The 21020-nt window shown below is 38.6% G+C and overlaps 1 protein-coding gene across 5 annotated transcripts in view; it reads left to right on the plus strand.

The window, feature by feature from the left end:
• The window catches only part of GLCCI1 (glucocorticoid induced 1), a 162415-nt gene that overhangs the window by 123234 nt on the left and 18161 nt on the right, over positions 1-21020 (plus strand). For 4 of the 5 annotated variants that reach the window (XM_058678310.1, XM_058678311.1, XM_058678308.1 and 1 more), the window contains exons 3-5: positions 1692-1781; positions 13826-13942; positions 19405-19557. In XM_058678310.1, the coding sequence (XP_058534293.1) occupies positions 1692-1781; positions 13826-13942; positions 19405-19557 (360 nt within the window). The remainder of the gene's footprint in view (positions 1-1691; positions 1782-13825; positions 13943-19404; positions 19558-21020) is intronic. The other variant, XM_058678309.1, reaches the window with a different exon arrangement.

Raw genomic sequence — 21020 nt, forward strand, 5'->3', positions numbered from 1 at the left:
ATTTTTTTTAAACAACCGTTTTTCAGTGAGCAGTCTTACAGGTAGTCTTTAATTCTGCATTGCTCAAGTATGCAAAAAGTTCATTTTCTGTTCCTGGTGGGCCAGGGGAGGAAAGCAGAAAGGAAGAGCGCGCTCAGGAGCAGTGGCTGAGGAGCAAGCTGTTGTAGACAGCACAGATTCTACCACTGCTCGCATGCAGCCTGTGGAGGAGCATATCACAGGGTGTTGGCATGCTTGCAGCGTAGGTGCTCTGAGATAACAAGTTAGGGAAAGGTCACCAAGTTTTTGTTTTGTTTGCTTTTGTTTTTTGTTTTTGAGTAATTTGTATGTGTGAGAGAGTGTTCTCAAAGTACTGATTTGCCTCTTACATTGAGTAGAGGGGCGTTACAAAATTTTTCCCAAATTGTATTTGATCATGAAACCCCTCCCTTTTTATAATGCTTAGTAACTTCCATTCGAGCCAGCATTATGGATAACACTACCTCTGAAGTTCTGGTCTAAGTAAGTAGACAGAATGGCCAGTTGGAAGTGCTGTTATTTACATAAGGTGAAGGAACTTTTTTTGTTGTGTATTTTCCTAATTCAAAATTCAGAATATTACATAAGAATTCAGATTTAATGAGTTGGGTTCAAGCATTTTATGTCTGTATTCAAGTAGCATTCTGTTGTTACAGATTTCACTTTGGGGTGTGGTTTTTTAAGAAATGCAAATTATTTCTCCAAAGTATTTTGAGCTATATAAAGTAGAACTGAGAACTTCATAACGGTTTATATATTACACGGATTCACAAGTGTGGCCTCGACAGAAATGAAGTTGTTTTCCCTTTATGTATTACAAAAAAAAATTTAAAGTCATACATGGTTATTGTGATAATCATTTACTTTTGATTGTTAAATAGTGGTTTTTAATTTCCCTAATGCTCATTGCAGTCTTCTCATATATTAATGTTACTTTAATATTATTTAATTGCTGTAGTTTCAGCTGATCATTGGTATTAGTGCTTTATGGCACTAGTTGGGATTTCTTATTTTTTAGTGTATTGTCTTAATTTATAATTTATAGTGACGTCTTAGGTAAAAGTGGTTATGCTTTCTAATATGTAGCTCAATTTTCCTTACAAAATACATTACTTTAGCTCAGTTAATTGATGTTATTTATGGGAGCTTTTTTTATGCTTTCAACTTTGTAACTTTGCTTTTGTATAGTGGTGCTTGATTTTTTTTCAGTTGATATTGTAATGCTGTTCTCTTTCCTGAATTCAGGAAGAGAAGTATCATCCTCTGTGGAGGTAGATAGTTGATATGTCAGTTATTTATACTCTCACTGTTTCTGAGGGAGTACAGTTCATACTGTGTCATACTAAGTAGAAGTACCATTTCATATTTAGTTTTGTACTTATCTTTAAACACCAATTTGAGTTCTCTTTGAATTGGTAACTTTAAGACACTAGTCCTGTTCATGTGAAGGTATCAAGTGTTTTAAAAACAAGGTTGACAGCTTTGATTAGTTGTATCTAATTCAGAATGTAACAAGTGTTTTGAACATTCCACATTATGAAAATCTAATCATTTAAATGATTTTAGTATAGTTACATTCTAATATATTTTAGAATTTGAAGCATGTTATAATCGCTTGAATTTAGGGATAGTGACACAATTCCTTCTTTTTCACACTGCCTCCTTTTTTGAAGACACCCAGCTGTTGGGCAGAGGAGGGAGGAGAAAAGAGGTCATCACATCAGCGCTCCGCGTCGTGGGGAAGTGCTGACCAACTCAAAGAGGTAAGCTGCTCCTGTTTCCAGTCTGTGACCTGTGTTGGTGCTAGCAGATTATCTTACTACTTTCTGAATAGAATACTTTCTGTATCTCTTGGAGTCCAAGAATCACATTCTGTGTTTTGGTGAACAAATCTGAACTTACCTTATTTGAGTCTTCTGTATCTTTATAAATTCCTGTTGTATACTGTTTGCTTTACCCTAGTAAAGGCTGATTTTATGTAATAATCTCTATTTCTTGTTCATTTTAGTTATCTTTTATTCTCCCTTCAGCTTTTTGTTTTTAGGGCTGTAGCTCATAACTTTGCAAAAATGATAGGATAGTGTTTTGACTTAAAATAACTTTGGTAGAATAATCAGCATGTGGCTGTCATGCAGAACTCAACAATGCTAGGAAACCTGTATCTTTTAGAAGTCGTTTCTGTGACTTACTCCTTTAATTATTGTGAATAACAAGGTGTATACTATCTTTACTGTATGTTTTGAATTTTCTTCTGATAATTTTATCTTTTATCCATCTATACTCTTTTCTATTTGTTTCTGGTCCATCTCTTGTACAAACACTCTTAAAATATGATTACCTTATCTATATTAGGATCATTACTTTATAGAGAATCAGTTCAGTTGTTTCAGCTAAAGTTGTTAAATATGTGTCATATCTTTCAACTCAGCATAATACTACTTCATTTTGACTCTGTCCTCTGAACAATATTGAGTAAGTTCAGTTACGTGAAATGCTAGCAATAGTAGTTTTTTCAAAACCTCCAGAGTAACCATCAACATTTCTTTCACATGTTTTTCATCTACCGAAATTTGAATATTACTTAGTATTGTATTCATATACTTATGATGATATTTCATAAGGCTTACAGAAAAATGTAGGAGAAAGAGAACTTTGGTACAAACTTTGGTACAAAAAAATTGAAATCCAGGCACATTGGGGGGGTCTTCAAAAAGTTCATGAAAAATGTATATTATGAAGAGCTATTCAAGGATTTCAAAATTTTTTTGTACCAAAATTAATATTTAATAACTTTTCCACAAACTTTTAATGTTAAACTATCTTCAGTTTACATTGAGTTAATGCTGTAGTGTAGTAGAAATATAGGTGAGGGTTATAAACAGTAATCAAGTAGAAAAATGACTATTTCACCCAAATGTAGTTAATTTCAAAGTAATCACAAGTTGTTAAAATAATAGTAATATAACATTCAAAGAAAGGTGTAAAACTAAATTAGATAAAACTATATTTGCAGCAATGTTGATACACACAGATGTTTCTTTTTTGTTTTGATCTTCCTTTTTTTTTTCAATTTTAGTTGCCACATATAAGGGAAGACATGCAATATTTATCTTTTTGTGTCCTGTTTATTTTTTTCAACATGATGTCTTCCATTTGTATACATTTTGCTACAAATGGTAGAGTTTCATTCTTCTTAATAGCTGAATATTTTTTCTGTTTGTATATATGGCACATTTTCTTCATCTGTTCATTTGATGTCAAACAGTTGATTACATATTTTGGCTATTGTGAACAGTATATTATAAACATGGTGGTGCAGGTATCTGTATTTTGCATACATAGCCAGAAATATAAATAGTGGATCATATGGCATTTATTTCTAGTTTGTTAAGAAATCTTCATGCTGGTCTTCCACACTGGGTGTACTGTTTCACACCAACAGCATGTAAATATTTGTCATTCTCCACATCCTCACTGGTATTTGTTAACTCTGTGTCTTGGGATGTCAGTCATTCTGATGGGTGAGGTGTGGTATCTTACTCTCTTTTTGATTTGTATTTCCTTGACAGCTAGTGATATTGAACATTTTTTCCTATGTCATAACACCAGCCCAAGAATTTAATTCTATTGGATTTGCATAGCTTGATCATCTTAGCTCACCCTCTTCAGTCTTTCCAGGTTGTTCCATCAAAATCATCCTCTCTTCCATTGAGGCAAAAGAGAAAATACACCTTGTCAGATGCCATGATTGGATTTTTTCCTGTGCACTGCCTAATGTTAGCCTGTTCTGATGCTGACAAAAAGACTCATAGAGACAAGCAACTGCAAGTGTAATTTAGCTTATTGGTAAGGATGTCTACAGTTCCTTATTGGAGGACCTAGGTTCAATGCCCAGACTCATTTCCTGACTATAGCTTCCTGTGAATGTAGACTAGAGGCAGCAATGATGGCTCAAGTGGTTGTGTTTCGTCCACACAGGTGGGAAGAACTGGATTGAACTTCCTGTGCAGGCCCAGCCAAGCCCTGGTCAATTACAGCTGATGGAAGCACTTTCTCTTTCTCTTACAGATAAATTTTTTTTTAAAGAAGGAATTTTATTATTCACAGCAGAGCAAAGAAATCACATTTACATCAATTTTCTTGAATTCCAAGACCCATAGGAATGCTTAGAAGCGCCAGATGGGTGCCTGCACATCCAGTAGGTGATGTTATAGATTAACTATGAACTTGGGGAATCCACTGCTTTTTAAATCATTAATAAGCAAGCTTTCCCTTTGATGTAATTTACATCAGTGTACTCTTGTTTGTTGTTGTTGTTGTTTCTATTAGTGTTCTAATTTTAGTAAAATTGAAGAGGATAGGTTTACTTTCTTAAGTCTTATAATGGAAAGAAGGAAATACCATGTGTTGCTTCTCTGTCGCTGCTGGAAACCTCATTAATGGGATAAATTTTCTTAAATGAAACCATGTGGGGAAGTGCAGTGAAATGATTGGGAGTGTTTTTTTTTTTTCAACCAAAAGTGATTGCTAAGTATTATTGATATGATCTTCCTTTTTAAAGTTAAGATTTAGTTTTTGTAAAGGTGTTCCTCCTGCTCCAACAGTTTAATTTTGGATATTTTAAAATATACTTTTAAATTGATATTTTTTTGTGAACCTACTGGATGAAAGTCTGGAGTTTTTTTTTAACCATTTCTTTGGAGTCAAATGAGTTTTCTCATAAGTTCAAGAAGCTTATGCTTTTTATCCAGTCAACTCCCTTGTCTAAGTTAAATAGAACTAAAAGATGCTTTATATTTTTTTCTTCTTTTAGAAAGGTAGATCCAATAGGATTTTTAATGATTTATTTGTGTGTTTGAAAGAGTTATAGACAGAGAGGTAGAGAGAGATCTTCCCATGTGGTTGCAATGGCTGAGGGTGTGCCAGGTAGAAGCCAGGAGACAGGAGCTTTTTCTGGGGTTCCATGTACATAACAGGGGCCAAGTACTTGGAATTATCCTCCAGTATTTTCCTAGGTGCATTAGCAGGGAGCATAGCAGGAAGTGGAGCAGGCAGGACTCAAAGCAGCACATATGGCATTACAGGCAGTGCCTTAATCCACTGCACTACAACACAGGCTCCTAACAGAAACAGTTTTCTTAAAGCCACACAAATTACTCATCAACAAATATAAAATTACCAGTAGGTTAGAATATACTTAGTTAATTATTTCACTGAATTTTTGTTCCTGTTTTAGCTTCACAGACTGTAGTATCTTCAACATTAAGAAAGATAGTTCTGGGGCTGGGGTCCTACGTGATGGGTAAGGCTGCCTGCAGCACTGGCATCCCGTATCAGTACTGGTTGGAGTCCCGGCTTATCTACTTCTGATCAGGCTTCCTGCTGATGGGCTGATAGAGCAGTGAAGGGTGGCCTAGCATGAGAGACCTGAAGGAAGCCCTGGATCCTGGCTTTGGCTTGGCCCAGCTCCAGCTGTTGCAGCCAGTTTAGGAATGATGAAGTAGAAGATGAAGAGAGCTCTCTGTCTCTGTAACTCCAACTTTCACGCAAATAAAGCAAATCTTTAAAAAACAAAGAAGAAGAAAAAGACAGTTGTTTTGTGAAATGTGTGGGGTCCTGAGCCAGTCCACAGTGCCTAGCAGTTAACTGGCAGTTGAAAATTAACATAGTATTGCTTTTAGCAGCAGTACTAAAATACAATGCCAAATATTACTGTGAGAGGTTACAAACTGAGGATTAAAGGCTGATTTGTTAATACTCTCACATCACAAAGTTAGCTTCATTTTTGTGTAGTTCTCATTTGTAAAATGAATATAATAGGTTTGAGGAATGTAGTGGGTTTGTGAACTAAGTGTATGAGTTGGCTGCCTGCCATATTTATGCCTTGTTATTAGTTACACATTTCTATGCTGAAGCTAGTATGTGAATACAAATTCTCTAGTTAGCGATGTTTCTGGAAATGGGTCTTTGTCGGGAATAGGGGAGCATCTGTGCTCTTGGATGAGCAGGTTTACGAGAGTCGACCTGTGGGCTGGCGTGTCTGCCTGGGGACAGGGAGGGTTCACAGGCTGGGGAGTGACTCCTGCATTCTGCATGTATGCTGTGTTTGCACATGGATGTGCTCTCTGCACATTTATGCATGCTGGCATGTGCTAACTTTAATAGCAGGTTAGAGAGCAAGTAGTCCATTGTTTTTTGCCTATTGACACTAAAGAAAAGCAGGAAAACATGTTTCTGCATGTATATAGAAAGACAAAAAGACATTTAGATTTTTTAATTTTAGAAATTGGAAAATTTTGTCAAGGGCCAATTTAAGTGGAATTTGCTTTCAATAAGTCACATAACCTTTCTTTTGAGACATTTGATCTGCATAATCAGTCACTGAAGTTTGTTGTATATTCCCTGTTTCTATAAAAAAGACAGTAATAACCTGAGATTTCTTGGCTACCCATATTTTCAGAAAAATTATGTGGGTTGATATCTTTAGTAACTAAGTGCTTTATTTTGTGGTGGGAAAATCTCATATTTTGTAGATTTTTGTCAGTTTTGTTAATATTTTACTGCCATATATGCTTGCTTTGTAAAACTTCATTGTCCAGTTGTGAGTTAGACCTGGTTCTTCATGCAGTATTCAATGGTGATTAGGAGAGTAGACCCTGGAATTCCATTTTTGGAAATCAAACTTGTTTTACCACTTATCTGTGCAACTCACAGCAACCTTGTTAATCTTGCTACCTCGATTGCCTCATTTGTAAAGTGGGTGTAATAACAATACTTGTGTATACTTTTGTGGAAAAGAAGTGTAATAATCCACATGGATTAAGTAGAGGGGACTTTTTGCATTGCTAGTACTTGATGTTATTCAACAAGTTTCAGTGCTGTTTTTCACTTAATCATCAAACAGACTGACCCAAAGGTATTCTTAGTAATCTTTAGGAAGAGTTCTAGTTTTGGAGGTAGCTGCTGTCTTCACTGACCTGATATTGAGGATGTAAGCTCTTCTCCCATAAATCTTGTATTATCAATCCTACTATGTGACACCCAGCAGAGCATCAGAGTTCTAGTTTCTTCATGTGTTTGTAGCATTTGATTTGTCATCTTTTACCTTTAGCCATTATGATGAGTATTAATTTGTATTTGCCTGTAAGAACAGTATTCAGCACCTTTTCTTATTACTAGTCATTTGAGTATTCTCTTCGCCCAAGTGTTCATATCTTTTTCTCAATCCTTAAGTAGTATTTTTCTTAATGCTTTGTGGGGATACCTTTACCTGTTGTAGATATGAGTCTTTTCTTCGGTATATATGTTGTGTATATTTTTTCCTATTGTATGGTGAACCTTTTTATTATGGTATCTCTACTTTAAAAGTAAAAAATGAAAAGCTCTATAGCTATTATCTTTGGTTCCTATAAAATAGGATTTTAACTGTTAGGCACCATGTCTAAATGAGTACTACCTTATAGGGCATCTTGGGGTACATTAGGAAAATACCCCTTCATAGTGGGTGTAGCCCTACTAGTGTCAGATTTTGTCAGGGGCTGGTAAAGCTGCCATGTACTACACTGGCATCCCATACAGGCATTGGTTCACCTTCCACCTTCGCTATCTCATCCGGCTCCCTGTTAATGACCCAGGCAGAGTAGCAGAAGGTCGCCCAAGTGTGTGGGTCTTTGCCGCTCATGTGAGAGACCCAAAGAAGTTTCCTGGCTCCTGGTTTTGGCCCAACCCAGCCCTTGGTGTAGCAGATATATTATGAATTAGCTAGCAGATAAAAGATCTTTCCTGTCTCCCTCCCTCTCTCTCTGTAATCATGACTTTCAGAATAAATAATCTTTCATTTTTAAAAAGATAAGAAAAAATTTTTAAAGGGATAATGCCTTTTTAGAATTTGCTTTGAGAGAAAGAAGCTTAAATTTCATTTATTTATTTGAAAGACAGGAAGCCAGAGGGATAGCTCCCATCTGGCATGCACGAAACGGCCAGGAGGCCAGGAGGCCAGGACTGAATCTGGGTCCCCCACATGGGTGGCAGGAATTCAACAAGTTGAGCCTTGAGCTGCTTACCCTGTGTTAACAGGAAGCTGTAACGCAGCCCAGGCACCTGGATATGGGATATGGGCATCCTAACTGTTGTGTGAACAGCTGTGCATTTGCAAGTCTTAACTGACATTATCTGTAATTCTGAAGTTGGGCAATAATATAGAGCAAAAGTGGGTTAGAATTCCCCTCTCTACAGGGAATTCCCCTTTCTGCAGGTTATATTTATATCCAGTGAGGAGAAAGGTACAGAGTCAGCCTGATAGATTGCAGTTGAGGTCTGCTTACTTGAACACAGTCTGAGTATAGTCTGTTTGTGATTGGCTGAAACTCTGCTTCTTGTTATAGGGTAGGTTATAGTCTGTTTACAGGTCAAGGTAGGTTATTTATCATTCTGTGTGAGAAACCTTTATGCCAAACTTAAAATTATATCCAGGCAGCTTTAGGCCAAACCATTCAATTTAACAGTACTCAAACTGCCCAACCCAGAATGGCAACCAGCACAAGCTATAAATGGTCAGTTTCTGTTGAATATAAATTACTTTTACTTTAGTTAAGCTTTGCAGCTTTTCTTTTCATATGGCATTTTTTGTTACATTAAGGGAACTGACCGCCAAAATTAATTACACAGTTCTGAGTAGGTTGTGTCTTAACATGTTTCATTATAAGTTTGATGCCCTATACTTTGGATATGTTTTTCACACTGAAACATTGTTTTGTGTAATTTTGTTTTTAAACCAGTAGAGGGATAGAACATAAATTACTATGTGCAGTCATTTTTGTATCAGATCCCACTCAGAGGACTGTCACAAAATAAGAGATGTGCTTCCCGCTTTGTCCCTCATTGGATTTAAGAATTATTGGAGTTCCCAGCTTCTCTGACACTGTACTTAGATCACAACTTGGAGGAATAGCTGAGGATGAGAGATCTCTTGATACATGTAAAATGTTTTGGTTTAGGGCTAGCTCTCTTACTTTCTTTTTCCTTCTGTTCCAAATATCCTAGGGTCCTGCCTTCCCTCCCACTCGTATTTAGTTTTTTTAAGTTAAAATGTCTCATCTTGCTGGTCTACTTAGTGTGGTAAAAGTCGTTCAGAAAAATACTTTCCTCTGTTCAGTTCCTAAAGGAAACAACAACAACAAAATGACCAGCCTTCTGAGGCCAAGAGCTTTGTGTTATTTTGGTTTGGTTTTAGACGTTAACAATAATGGGAGAAAATAAACAGGACAAAAATAACAAATAAGCAAGAATAATATTTCCAGATTTCAAAAAAAAAAATGCAGTTCTACTTTTCAGACTTGAATGGACCTGGTTTCTGATTTTCTTTCATGTAATACACAAATGTCGCTTTTTCTTTATCTGTGATAATTATTCTCTGTGCAATGAGTATTTTGTCTTTGATGCCAAGGATCGCTTGTTCCTTAAATTATTTCATGTATATTTATTTACTTAAAAGGCAAATGAGACATAAGAGAATCTTATATCCATTGGCTTACTCCCCAAATGGCCACACTAAGCTGATCTGAAGCTGGGAGCCAACAGCTTCTCTCAGGGTCCCATATGGGTACCAGGACTCAAGGATTTGGGCCATCCTGTGCTTCTTTCCTAGACCATAAATAGAGAGCTGGATTGAAAGTGGAGCTGCTGTGACACTAAATGGTGCCTATATGGGATGTCAGCACTGCAGGTGGAGGATTGAGCTATTATGCCACCACATGGGACCCCTTATCTCTTTATATTTTTCTTAAGGTTTCAGAATAGCTGATGAATATTTAGAAGCATAAAGTAAGTTTTGCCTATAGGTGAGCTTGAAAAGTTCAGGGTAACAGCCCTTCCCATTTTTGAAGAGCAATTATGTTACTCATTTCTTCATGTTTACTGGAGTGGACCCACTGCAGTGAGGACCAGTGCTGCCGTATCAGGCAGTGGAAAGTGGGCACAAGTTCAGAGTAATACATGAAGCAAGAGGAAACATTGCAGCTTTTCTTTGTCCCTTCCTCCCTGCACGCCTTTGTGTTTGCTGTGCACTGGTGCTAGGCTTGGTGAGAATTGGTGGCTTCAGATAACTTTGGGGGCAAGGTGAAAAGATGGGAAATTCTGTGCAAAGACCACAGATGGCAGGATTGTTTGTTGTCACATTGTCATGCTGCTAAGCAGATCTGCCACTCTTTGGAGGTGGCAGGAGCTTCCTGTTCTCAGAAGCACAGGAGGACTTCCTAACATAGTTGCCTCACTTGCAGTTCACATGGCCTTAACTGGAATGTGTCATGTCCTAGTGCTGTTTGTTTAGGAAGACAGACTGCCTTTTCATCCCAATTCCTACTGAATTGTATTCAGGATCATAACTATTCCAAAGCTGGACAGTGTTGTATGAAATAATATAAAGTTGGATTGTTTAAACAGATTTTTCCAAGCAAGTACGGTGTGTAGTGTGATAGGTACTTTTGTGTTAGAAAAGGTGAGAGTTAAAAATGCAAAAATGCAAAGACAAATTTTTCTGACTTTTTTGATGTACCAGACACCTTGCCAAACAGGTTGAGTAAGGTTCATCAATTTTAAGATTATTTTTATTTTTATAGACTTTTTGAAAAACAAATCAGTACAACTTACCTTGGTTAATTTCTAGATATTCTGGGCTCTTATTTATAAGCATTTATCAGTCTTGGCAACACCATCAAGACATCGTTAATATTCAGAAAACACTTAATTTTATACCTCAGTCCTAATTAAATAACTGTACAGCTTGAAATCTTATTTTTATTACAGAGAATAATGTTTATTTATAATCATTACATACTAATTTTGATTTCTCATGAAAATTAATGTTCTCTAGAAGAAAATGATATTATCTTAATGAGCAAGGAACACAAGTATTAACATAATTTTATTTGTGTGTCTTTTTCAAGGACATTGTATGATGATTCCATAATCTACAGAGAGCTTTAAAACCCCACAGGCTTCAAGAAATCTTGATCCAAGTTATTTCTTTGATGCTTTATTTTCCTCTATAGTATTTCTCTTCTATTATTTGGTATGGGTAAAAATTAGTTTCCCCAACAACCTGTGTATACAAGGTCTTCTCAAAGTGTATGACAGATATCTGTTACAAAAAAAAAACAAAACCTGTGTATATTTCAAAAATGTTTTCACCAAAAAAAAGTTTTTCCCATAAGCTTTGGAAGTACCCTCGTATTACGAAATCATCTAACAATTTACCTTGACCATGACAAGAAAAAACACAGTGGGGTCAAGCAGGTTTTTTTGGACCCATGTTTGAAACAATAGTAACACCCACATAATCTTTGATTTTTTTTTTAGGAAAAATATTTTATTTTTATGTGAAAGAGTTACAGAGGAGAGAGAGAGAGGTCCTCCATCCTGTGGTTTACTCTGCAGTGGATGACTGGTGCCGCAGACAGGCCTAGCCTATGAGAGGTGGAGCTGGTCTCTCACATCCTCTCTCAGAGAGCCTTGGTTGGATCCTGACCCCAGCTCCTGTTAATGCTGACCCTGGGAGGCAGCAGTAATTGCCTAAAAGAATGGGTAAATTCCTGCTGCCCATGTGGGAGACCAGGATTGAAATTCTGATTCCTGACTTCAGCCTCAGCCAGGAGAGTCACTGCAGAGGCAAATAGCAGATGAGAAGTAACTGTCTCTACCCCCCGACTCTTGAATAAATCCAAAATTTTAATGAAGAGCACAGTAGGCCAGAATGTGTTGGGGCATTGAAAGTTAAGTACTGCTTGACATGCCAAAATCACAGGTACTCAGCTTCCTATCAGCTTCCTGCTAACACTTGGCGAGCCCCTGTGATCCAGCTCAAGTACCTGAGTTCTGTAACTATCGTGGCACAATTGAATGCAGCTTCTGGGTCCTTTGGCCTGGGCTAGCCCAGCTGATTCAGTGGTTTGGTTAAGTGACCCAGTGGATGGACTGTTTCCCCAGCAGGCCTCCGCTTCCCAACACCACCCCCCTGTCATCACTCTGCCTTTCAGATGAATTAGTGAATTTTTTAAAAGCACATTACATACTTGCTATCAAATCCTGTTAATGCACAGAGGAAACAAGTATGAGAGTATTTCAACGAGTTTTTTTTTAAAAAGAAAGTTAAAATATATTCATTGTAGTGCAAAAACCCTTTGAATTCTATATGCTGTTTTCATAATACACATTTTGCATAAACATTTTGAAAATCTTTTGTATACATGGAATTCAAAAAATTTTGTACCGGAATAAGCACCTTTTAATTCTGTTTTACTACAAACATATAGTTGTATTTCTGATCATTTTATGATACAGTTCCATAGGTCCTGGGATTTCCCTTACCCCCTCCCTTTTCCCCTACTAAGTTCCCCTATATTATTACAATCGTATCATTTTCATAAACAGTCTTAAGTCCATCATTGCAGACATGGACAATGGCTGAGTCACGCATCCCACTGTCAAGACATGTTCTACAGGGCCTGGCAGTGTGGCCTAAGGCTAAAAGTCCTCGCCTTGAACGCACCAGGATCCCATATGAATGCCGGTTCTAATCCCAGCAGCTCCACTTCCCATCCAGCTCCCTGTTTGTGACTTGGTAAAGTAGTCAAGGATGGCCCGAAAAAAAAATCTTTGGGACCCTGCACCCGCATGGGAGACCCGGAAGAGGTTCCTGTTTCCTGGCTTCGGATCGGCGCAGCACTGGCCGTTGCAGCTCACTTGGGGAGTGAATCATCGGATGGAAGATCTTCCTCTCTCTCTCTCCTCTCTGTATATCTGACTTTGTGATGAAAATAAATAAATCTTTTTATAAAAAAAAATATGTTCTACAGTTTCATTGGGAGTTCATCTTTGATCTGGAAATAGAGATGCATAATGCATTCTATCCTCACATCTGGATTTGATAGTCTCCATTACAGTTACTATACACACACCCCCTCTTTCTTCAACACATTAGTCATCCAATAGCATATTATTTAACTTCATGGTGTTGTAAATATCCCTTTTTCTTCCTGTTGCTGATTTTGTTTTGTGGCAATATATTTTATACTTTGCTTAGAGGATAGCATAAAACCAGGCTCACTGTTGGTGTTCATAGAATACTTATTGATTGATTAATGTTGTCATTCCTCCCAAAAGGAAGATAATACCAATATTAAATGATTTCCCCAAAGTTGCCAGTAGGCATCTGAAATATTTTTTGGCCTTAGGAAAATGTTATAAAAAGATCTGATGTTTTACCCATAGACCGATTTAAATTTGTAGAAGTGAAACATTTGTAGCATATATTTAGTCTTCATTTTTAATAATTTCTTCATAAAAACTTGAAAGAAGAAATTATTGTGATGAAATATTAACTCCTTGAGGCCATCCTTATAGAATGGTGGGTTAAGCCTCTGCTTACAACGCCAGCCCTCCCGAAGGGGGTTCTCCTTCTGCTCTGCTTTTGATCTAGCTCCCTCCTGGTGTGCCTGGGACTAAGTTCTAAGTACCTGAGGTCCTGCCTACCACCTGAGGACCAGGGAGGAGGGAGTTCCTGCTCTAGACTTTGGATTGGCCCAGGTCTGCCTTTGTAGCCATTTTGGGAGCGAGACGGTGCATGCAAGATTCTTGTTTGTCTTTCCTTCTTTCTCTGTTGCACTTTCAAATAAAGAAGTAAGTCTTTTAAAAAGAGAAATATTAAACTATTTTTGAGACATTTGAGTCATTCTTCAATAACTGGCAACTGAAGAAATAAATACAAAAGTTGAAATTAATTGTTGTTCTCTTCTCCTTTCCTCCTCCAAAGCAGATTGCCAAACTGAGGCAGCAGCTGCAGCGCAGTAAGCAGAGTAGTCGGCACAGTAAGGAGAAAGATCGGCAGTCCCCTCTTCACGGCAGCCATATAACAATCAGTCACACTCAGGTGGGCTCACTTTGCTTGTCTAGATTCAAGTAATTATTTTTAGTTCATGAAAGGAATATCTGTTGGGCAGTGCTTCATGGTTACAGTGAGTTGTATTTCCTTTTGGGAAATGTGTATTACATGCGAGACTGGCTGGGATTGAGTCCTCTCTCCACTTCCTGTCCAGTCCCTCTGTGTGTCTGGGAAGGCAGTGGCTGATGCCACAGTGCTTGGGCCCCTGCCGCCTTGGCAGGAGAGTGTAGTGGAGTTCCTGGTTCCGGGTCTGTGGCTTTGAGCTGATCCATCCCTGGTTGCTGCAGCTATCTGGGGAGTAAACCAGTGGTTTTCCTTTCCCTGTCTCTCCCCCTCTCCCTTTCAAGTAAATAAACACCTATCTTTATTTTTTTATAAAGGGGAGAATTTTTATAATTGTTTATTTTTTATTTAAAAAGTGAATTTATATAGAGAAGGACAGAGAGAGAAGACCAAAACAGTGGCTCTGATTTGATATAAAGCCATGAGCCAGGAGCTTCCTCTGGGTCTCCCTCATGGTGTTGAGGCTCATTTGAGCCATCTGCTGCTGCTGTTTTCTCAGCATATATGCAGGGAGCCAGATCGGAAGTGGAGCAGGCAGGATGTGAACTGGCGGCCTTATGGGATGCCTGACATTGCAGGGGGAGGATTAGTTTGCTATGCCATGGCTCCAGCGCTGAGAAATCATCATTTTAAGAGTTAAAAAAATACTTAAATCTTGGGCCCGGCGGCGTGGCCTAGCGGCTAAAGTCCTCGCCTTGAACGCCCCGGAATCCCATATGGGCGCCGGTTCTAATCCCGGCAGCTCCACTTCCCATCCAGCTCCCTGCTTGTGGCCTGGGAAAGCAGGAGAGGACGGCCCAAACCTTTGGGACACTGCACCCACGTGGGAGACCCGGAAGAGGTTCCTGGTCCCGGCATCGGATTGGCATAGCACCAACCCGTTGCGGCTCACTTGGGGAGTGAAACATTGGATGGAAGATCTTCCTCTCTGTCTCTCCTCCTCTCTGTATATCCGGCTTTCCAGTAATAATAAAATCTTTAAAAAAAAAAATACTTAAATCTTGAGCTCTATCAAATTATTGCTATTTACTAAACTGCTTTAAGAAGTTTTGAAAACATATGTTTAACCTTTTATGAACAAAACTGAGAATGCTGTGGTCTGATACTGGCCTGAACTGAAATTGTAACTCCTGCTCTTCTGAAGCAGCTACAAGCATTATCTCCAAATTTTCCTAGTAGTATATTAAGTTTTCTTCATGTATATTTCCTTGTGGAAAGAAAGTAAAGGTTAGGGTTTTTGTTTTCCTCTCAAAAGCAGTTAGTGACAAAACCCCTGGAACAAAATTTAGGAAACACCTCTCCAGACCAAATTCATTTACAAATATGGATGCAAATCTTTGCAAGTCAAATGTGACGATACAGTGGAAAATCCAAGCAGTCTTCCCAAGGCAGATCCAATGTTGCTTTGTTTCTCAAAGATAAGGACAGCTCAACTTGGGACTGGCTTAGTTCCTAACATCAGAAAATCAGGGTGGGAAATAAAAACTAAAATAGAAATTATTTTATTTTGTAGATGATGAATAGTGTTTGATAAAAAGTTGTGTCCAGTTGTGATTTTATAAAAACTCTTTCTGAACTGAAAATGGGATTTTTTCCCTGCTGTGATAAATTACAAATACAGTGAGACTGTAGTAATAAAATACTGGCAACATTAACTGCCCACACAAAAAATATAAATGTTTATAATTGCTAATATGATTGCTAATATGTCCCAGACTGGACATAGAAAAAAATCACTATCTGCATATGGTCTTGTTGCTTATTTATAAAACCGAAGTGAACTAAATGAGGCTAGTAAAAATAATGATAGGAATCACTACTATGAAAAATGTTGACAGTTCCATATATTGTGGAAGTTGTGACACACCAGAATAAGTACATGTTGGTAGGGACAGTTTCTTACCAAGTTAAACATAGAAGGACTGTTCAACTCAGAATTTCTAGACTTCGCTATTTACCCATAAGAAATAGAATCATGTGTCTACACAGAGACTTGTGCAGGACGCTTCAAAAAGTTTCTGGAAAAATGGAATTAACAGGTAAGTTTATTTTGGTGGGAACAGTTTTGAAATCCATGCAGTTTGTTCATACATACATTTCCCATGACTTTTTAAAGACCTCTCATATGCATGAAATTTAAAATGTAAAAGTATTGGGCCCGGCGGCGTGGCCTAGCGGCTAAAGTCCTCGCCTTGAAAGCCCCGGGATCCCATATGAATGCCGGTTCTAATCCCGGCAGCTCCACTTCCCATCCAGCTCCCTGCTTGTGGCCTGGGAGAGCAGTCGAGGATGGCCCAAAGCTTTGGGACCCTGCACCCGCGTGGGAGACCCGGAAGAGGTTCCAGGTTCCCGGCATCGGATCAGCGCGCACTGGCCCGTTGCGGCTCACTTGGGGAGTGAAACATCAGACGGAAGATCTTCCTCTCTATCTCTCCTCTCTGTGTATATCTGGCTGTAATAAAATCAATAAACCTTTAAAAAAATGTAAAAGTATTTACATCCATTCACCAAAATAGCTTATCTTTTCATTCCATTTTCTAAGAATTTCTTGAGATATTACCTTACATGAGTGCTTTTGGAGGCATTATTTTTTTTTTAAGATTTTATTTCTATTGGAAAGTTATATATACAGAGAAGAGGAGAGACAGAGAGGAAGATCTTCCATCCATTGACTCACTCCCCAAGCGGCCACAACGGCCAAAGCTGAGCCAATCTGAAGGCAGGAGCCTGGAGCCTCTTCTGGGTCTCCCACGCGGGTGCAGGGTCCCAAGGCATTGGGCCATCCTTGACTGCTCTCCCAGGCCACAAGCAGGGAGCTGGATGGGAAGCAGGGCTGCCAAGATTAGAGCTAGTGCCCATATGGGATCCCAGTACGTTCAAGGTGAGGACTTTAGCTGCTAGGCTTCCACTCCAGGCCTTTTAGTGGTATTTCTAAGGTGCCTAATGCAAGACTATGGTTTTTTTAAAAACTTTAAATGCCTTTGAGCTGAGGGAGGAACTCACAGATTGAGAACAGAGTCCACCCCATACCTGAAGGGTTTGTGTCCTAGACCCCGCCAGACAGGTACCACAACCACCCAAAGGGAAACACTGGATCCCCGGGGGTACAGAATCTGGATTAGGAGAATCCTGCACGAATTCCAATGTGAGTTGCAGTGAAAACCCAGGTCGCTCTTCTACCAACAAAGGGAGCGACCAGAGCGAAATAACACAGGGGAGTGGAGACCTGCAGAGGCACACATATCCATGGCAGGAATTGCCTATTGGTGGGCTCAAGCAATGCTGGTAACTGGGAAACTGAATATTTTCAGCAGCCATGACAGAGGCTCTACTCCACAGCTGTGGACAGAACTGGTTGGAGCAGGTCTTAGCCTGAGCAGGTCACAGCAAGTATTCCTTGCCACAGTAACCTCTGTGGCCCTAGAAGCCACAGAAAATGCCAGCATAACACCAGAGAAGAGGGAAGAGCCACAGGGGTGCCCGCATCAGCGGCAGGAACAGCCTGGTGGCTTGGGCGCACAGTGTGTGTCCCGAACAGAAAGCAAGGTAAAAACTACAGAAGCCTTAGCAGAGATGCAAGCAGCAAAACTGCTGACCTGCCCCACTACACAACTCCATGAGAAGCAGGTGGGGCAAGACAGAGAGCAGTAAGGAATTCAGCCAGGACAGCAGTGTCTGCAGAGACCGAGACTGAAGCCTCCCTACCCACAAATTTGGAAACAACAAACACAGAAACAACATTTTCTTAAAGAAAAAGCTCACAGATGCGAAAGGCCACAGGGAAGGGCAACAGAGAAACAGGAAGCGACTGAAGAAACTGATGCTTCCCTATAAAATGAATAAAAGACCATATCAATCTTAGAGCTGCAGGATGAAGATACTGAGGATCTCCCCGACAAGGAATAGAAAAAATCATTATAAAACTCTGCAGAGACACTGAGAAACAAAGTCAGGAATTCAAGAAGTTAAAGGAATATAGCACAACAGAGATACAATCTGTAAAACAGATCTAAATGGAAATACTTGAACTGAACACTATAGAGCAAACACTATAGAGCAAAATAAAAGGTGACAAAAAGCCTCACCAATAGAATGAATAAGGCAGAAGAAAGAATATCAGAACTGAAAGATAGCCTATTGGAGGATGCACAACTAACCAGACATATGTAGAGAAAGCAACTATCCAAGAGCTGAATGACACTACCAAAATCTAACATCAGAATTATAGGAATTCCTGAAGGCATGGAAAGAGAGGCAGAATTGTAGGAAGTATTCAGTGAAATTATAAAAGAACTTCCCAAACATAAGGGGAAGCCAAATATAGGAAGTACAGAGAACCCCAAGCAGATTTGATCAAAAAAGATCCTTACCTAGACACATCATTGTCAAGTTCCCCTCAACTGAACCTAAAGAAAGAATAAATGAAACAAGCATGAAGAAAGGATCAGATATTATATAGAGGAAAATCATCAGACTCTCTGCCAACTTCTCAAAAGAGACCCTTCAAGCAAGAAGGGAATGGAGTGACATTTTCCAGATCCTGAAACAGAAAAACTGCCAATCCAGAATAGTATCCTAATGTCAACTTTATCTTGTGGCTTTATATTTAAAGGGATGTGTAGCAGCTGTGTAATAGAGACTATCATATCCAGATGTGAAAACACAATGCAATATGCAGCCTTACTACCAAACCAAAGATGTACTCCCAATGAAACTGTTAAATATATCTTGACAATAGGATGCTGGACTCTGCCATTGTCAATACCCACAATGTCAGGATACACTTAAATGGCAGAATGATGGTCATGTGACTGTTTAGGAAGGACTATGCAAATTTTAGAGGGGAAGTCAGTGGATGGGAGGGAAATCCCAGAGCTTATGCAACTATATCACAAAATATAAATAAATAAATAAATATCTGATAGGTTTTCTTAAATGACTAACGAAATAGAAATTAAAAATACTGGAAGGTAATTGTTAATTTAGAAACAAATCTTTTAGACATACACAGGATTTCACAGTGGGGCCATATTATATGCTTGGCTTCCTTGATCTCTACTGTACTTTTCTGGTAAAACAGAAAAAGGGAAAAATGTAAACCATGCCAAGGTTGTAGCTGCTGTTATACCGAACAGCTGTATGCATTGTGGAATTCTACCTTTACCCTTATATAAAATGAGTTTTTCATGGATTATTTTGATTCTGTGTAATTTTTACCTTATTTCAAACCTTCATTTCTTTCTGTAAGGCTACCTCACTTTTTACTGTACTTAGAATGTCAAAAGTCACTGTTCTGGTGGCTTAACTTTCCAGATTTTCCTTGTTGTTTAGTTCTTGATTGCTTTGGCCGTCAATGACTTGATGGCACTTTGTACTCTGTCTCCTAGGCCTCTGGATCAAGGTCAGTCCCCATGCCACTGTCCAGCATATCAGTGCCAAAATCATCTATTTCACGTGTGCCCTGCAATGTAGAAGGAATAAGTCCTGAATTAGAAAAGGTATTCATTAAAGAGAATATTGGAAAGGAGGAAGTGTCTAAGGTAAGATAACATAAGTGTTTGGAATCTTTTTCTTTAACATTGCAAGATATCTTAAAAATAGTTTTTAAAATTTTTTTTTTGTAACAGCTTTATTGGGAAACAGTTCACATACTGTACCATATACCTCTGATGTACAATTCAGTGGTTTTTAGCATTTACACAGTTGTATAGTCATAACAAAAGTCAGTTTTAGAGTTTCATCATCCCCGGAAAGAACTTTCTGGCCTTGGCAGTCGTCCTACACTTGTTAACACTTTCCCAACTAGGCAACCACTAATCTATTTTCTTAGTGGATTTTCCTGTTCTACACATTATATGTGTGTGTGTGTAATCATGCTATGTAGACTTTGGTAAATGACTTTTTCTACTTACAGTTAAGGTTCACCTATGTTAGAAGATGTGTTAATACTTCCTTTCTTTGCCAAATAATACCAAATTTTGCAGATTTTATTTACCTATTCATCAGTTGATGAACATGTACATTATTTCTGCTTCCTTAGGTGTCATAAATAATGCCAGTTATACAGTTTTGTGTACAATTTTCATGTGACTGATGTTTTCATTTCTCTTTGATATCTCCTTGGAACTGCTGCTACGGTGACTTTGTTGGTGACTTTATCTTTAACCTTTGGTGTAACTTGCAGATGTTTTTCAGAAGTAGCTATACCATTTCACATTACCAAGAGCCATGTATAAGAGTTCCAGTTTCTTTAAAAAACGTATATAAATACTTATTTATCTGGCAGGAAGAGTGAGAAAGAGAGAGAGGTAAAAAGAGAGAAGGATTGAAAGAATGAGCTATCCCAAAATGACCACAACAGACAGGGCCTTTCCAGACCAAAATAGGAGCAAAAGCTCTGTGCAGGTCTCCCACGTATGGGCTGGAGCACAAGTTCTGGGACATCTTACACTACCTTCCCAAATGCATTTGCCAGGAGGGAGCAGAATTGGGAGTACAATAGCTGGGACTGGGAATTATGCTCCAAAATGGAATGCTCTTCTAAAGCAGTGGCTCAGCCCACTGTGCCACAGTGCCAGGCCTCACCAAAACTTGTGATGTCTGTCTAAGTTACAGCCACCCTAATGAACAGTAAATGGCACTCAGTTGTGTGGTGTTGACTTGCAATTCCTAGTGCTTTTAGAGAATTAAATTTAGGACTTGAGCTATATCAAGTGTGTATCTCATTCTTTCAAATAATGTGTAAATTTTAAGCTGGGTTATTTTTCTTAAAGAAGTATTAAGTTGGGGCTCGGCAGCGTGGCCTAGTGGCTAAGGTCCTCGCCTTGATCCCATATGGCCGCTGGTTCTAATCCCGGCAGCTCCACTTCCTCTCTATCTCTCCTCTTCTCAATATATCTGACTTTGTAATAAAAATAAAATAAATCTTTAAAAAAAAAAAAAAAGAAGTATTAAGTTTCTCCCAGTAGGCATTTGGCCTTGCCATTATACTCCATTATAGACT

The sequence above is a fragment of the Ochotona princeps genome, chromosome 20 (genome assembly GCF_030435755.1).
Source record: "Ochotona princeps isolate mOchPri1 chromosome 20, mOchPri1.hap1, whole genome shotgun sequence".
Classification (NCBI taxonomy): Eukaryota; Metazoa; Chordata; class Mammalia; order Lagomorpha; family Ochotonidae; genus Ochotona; species Ochotona princeps.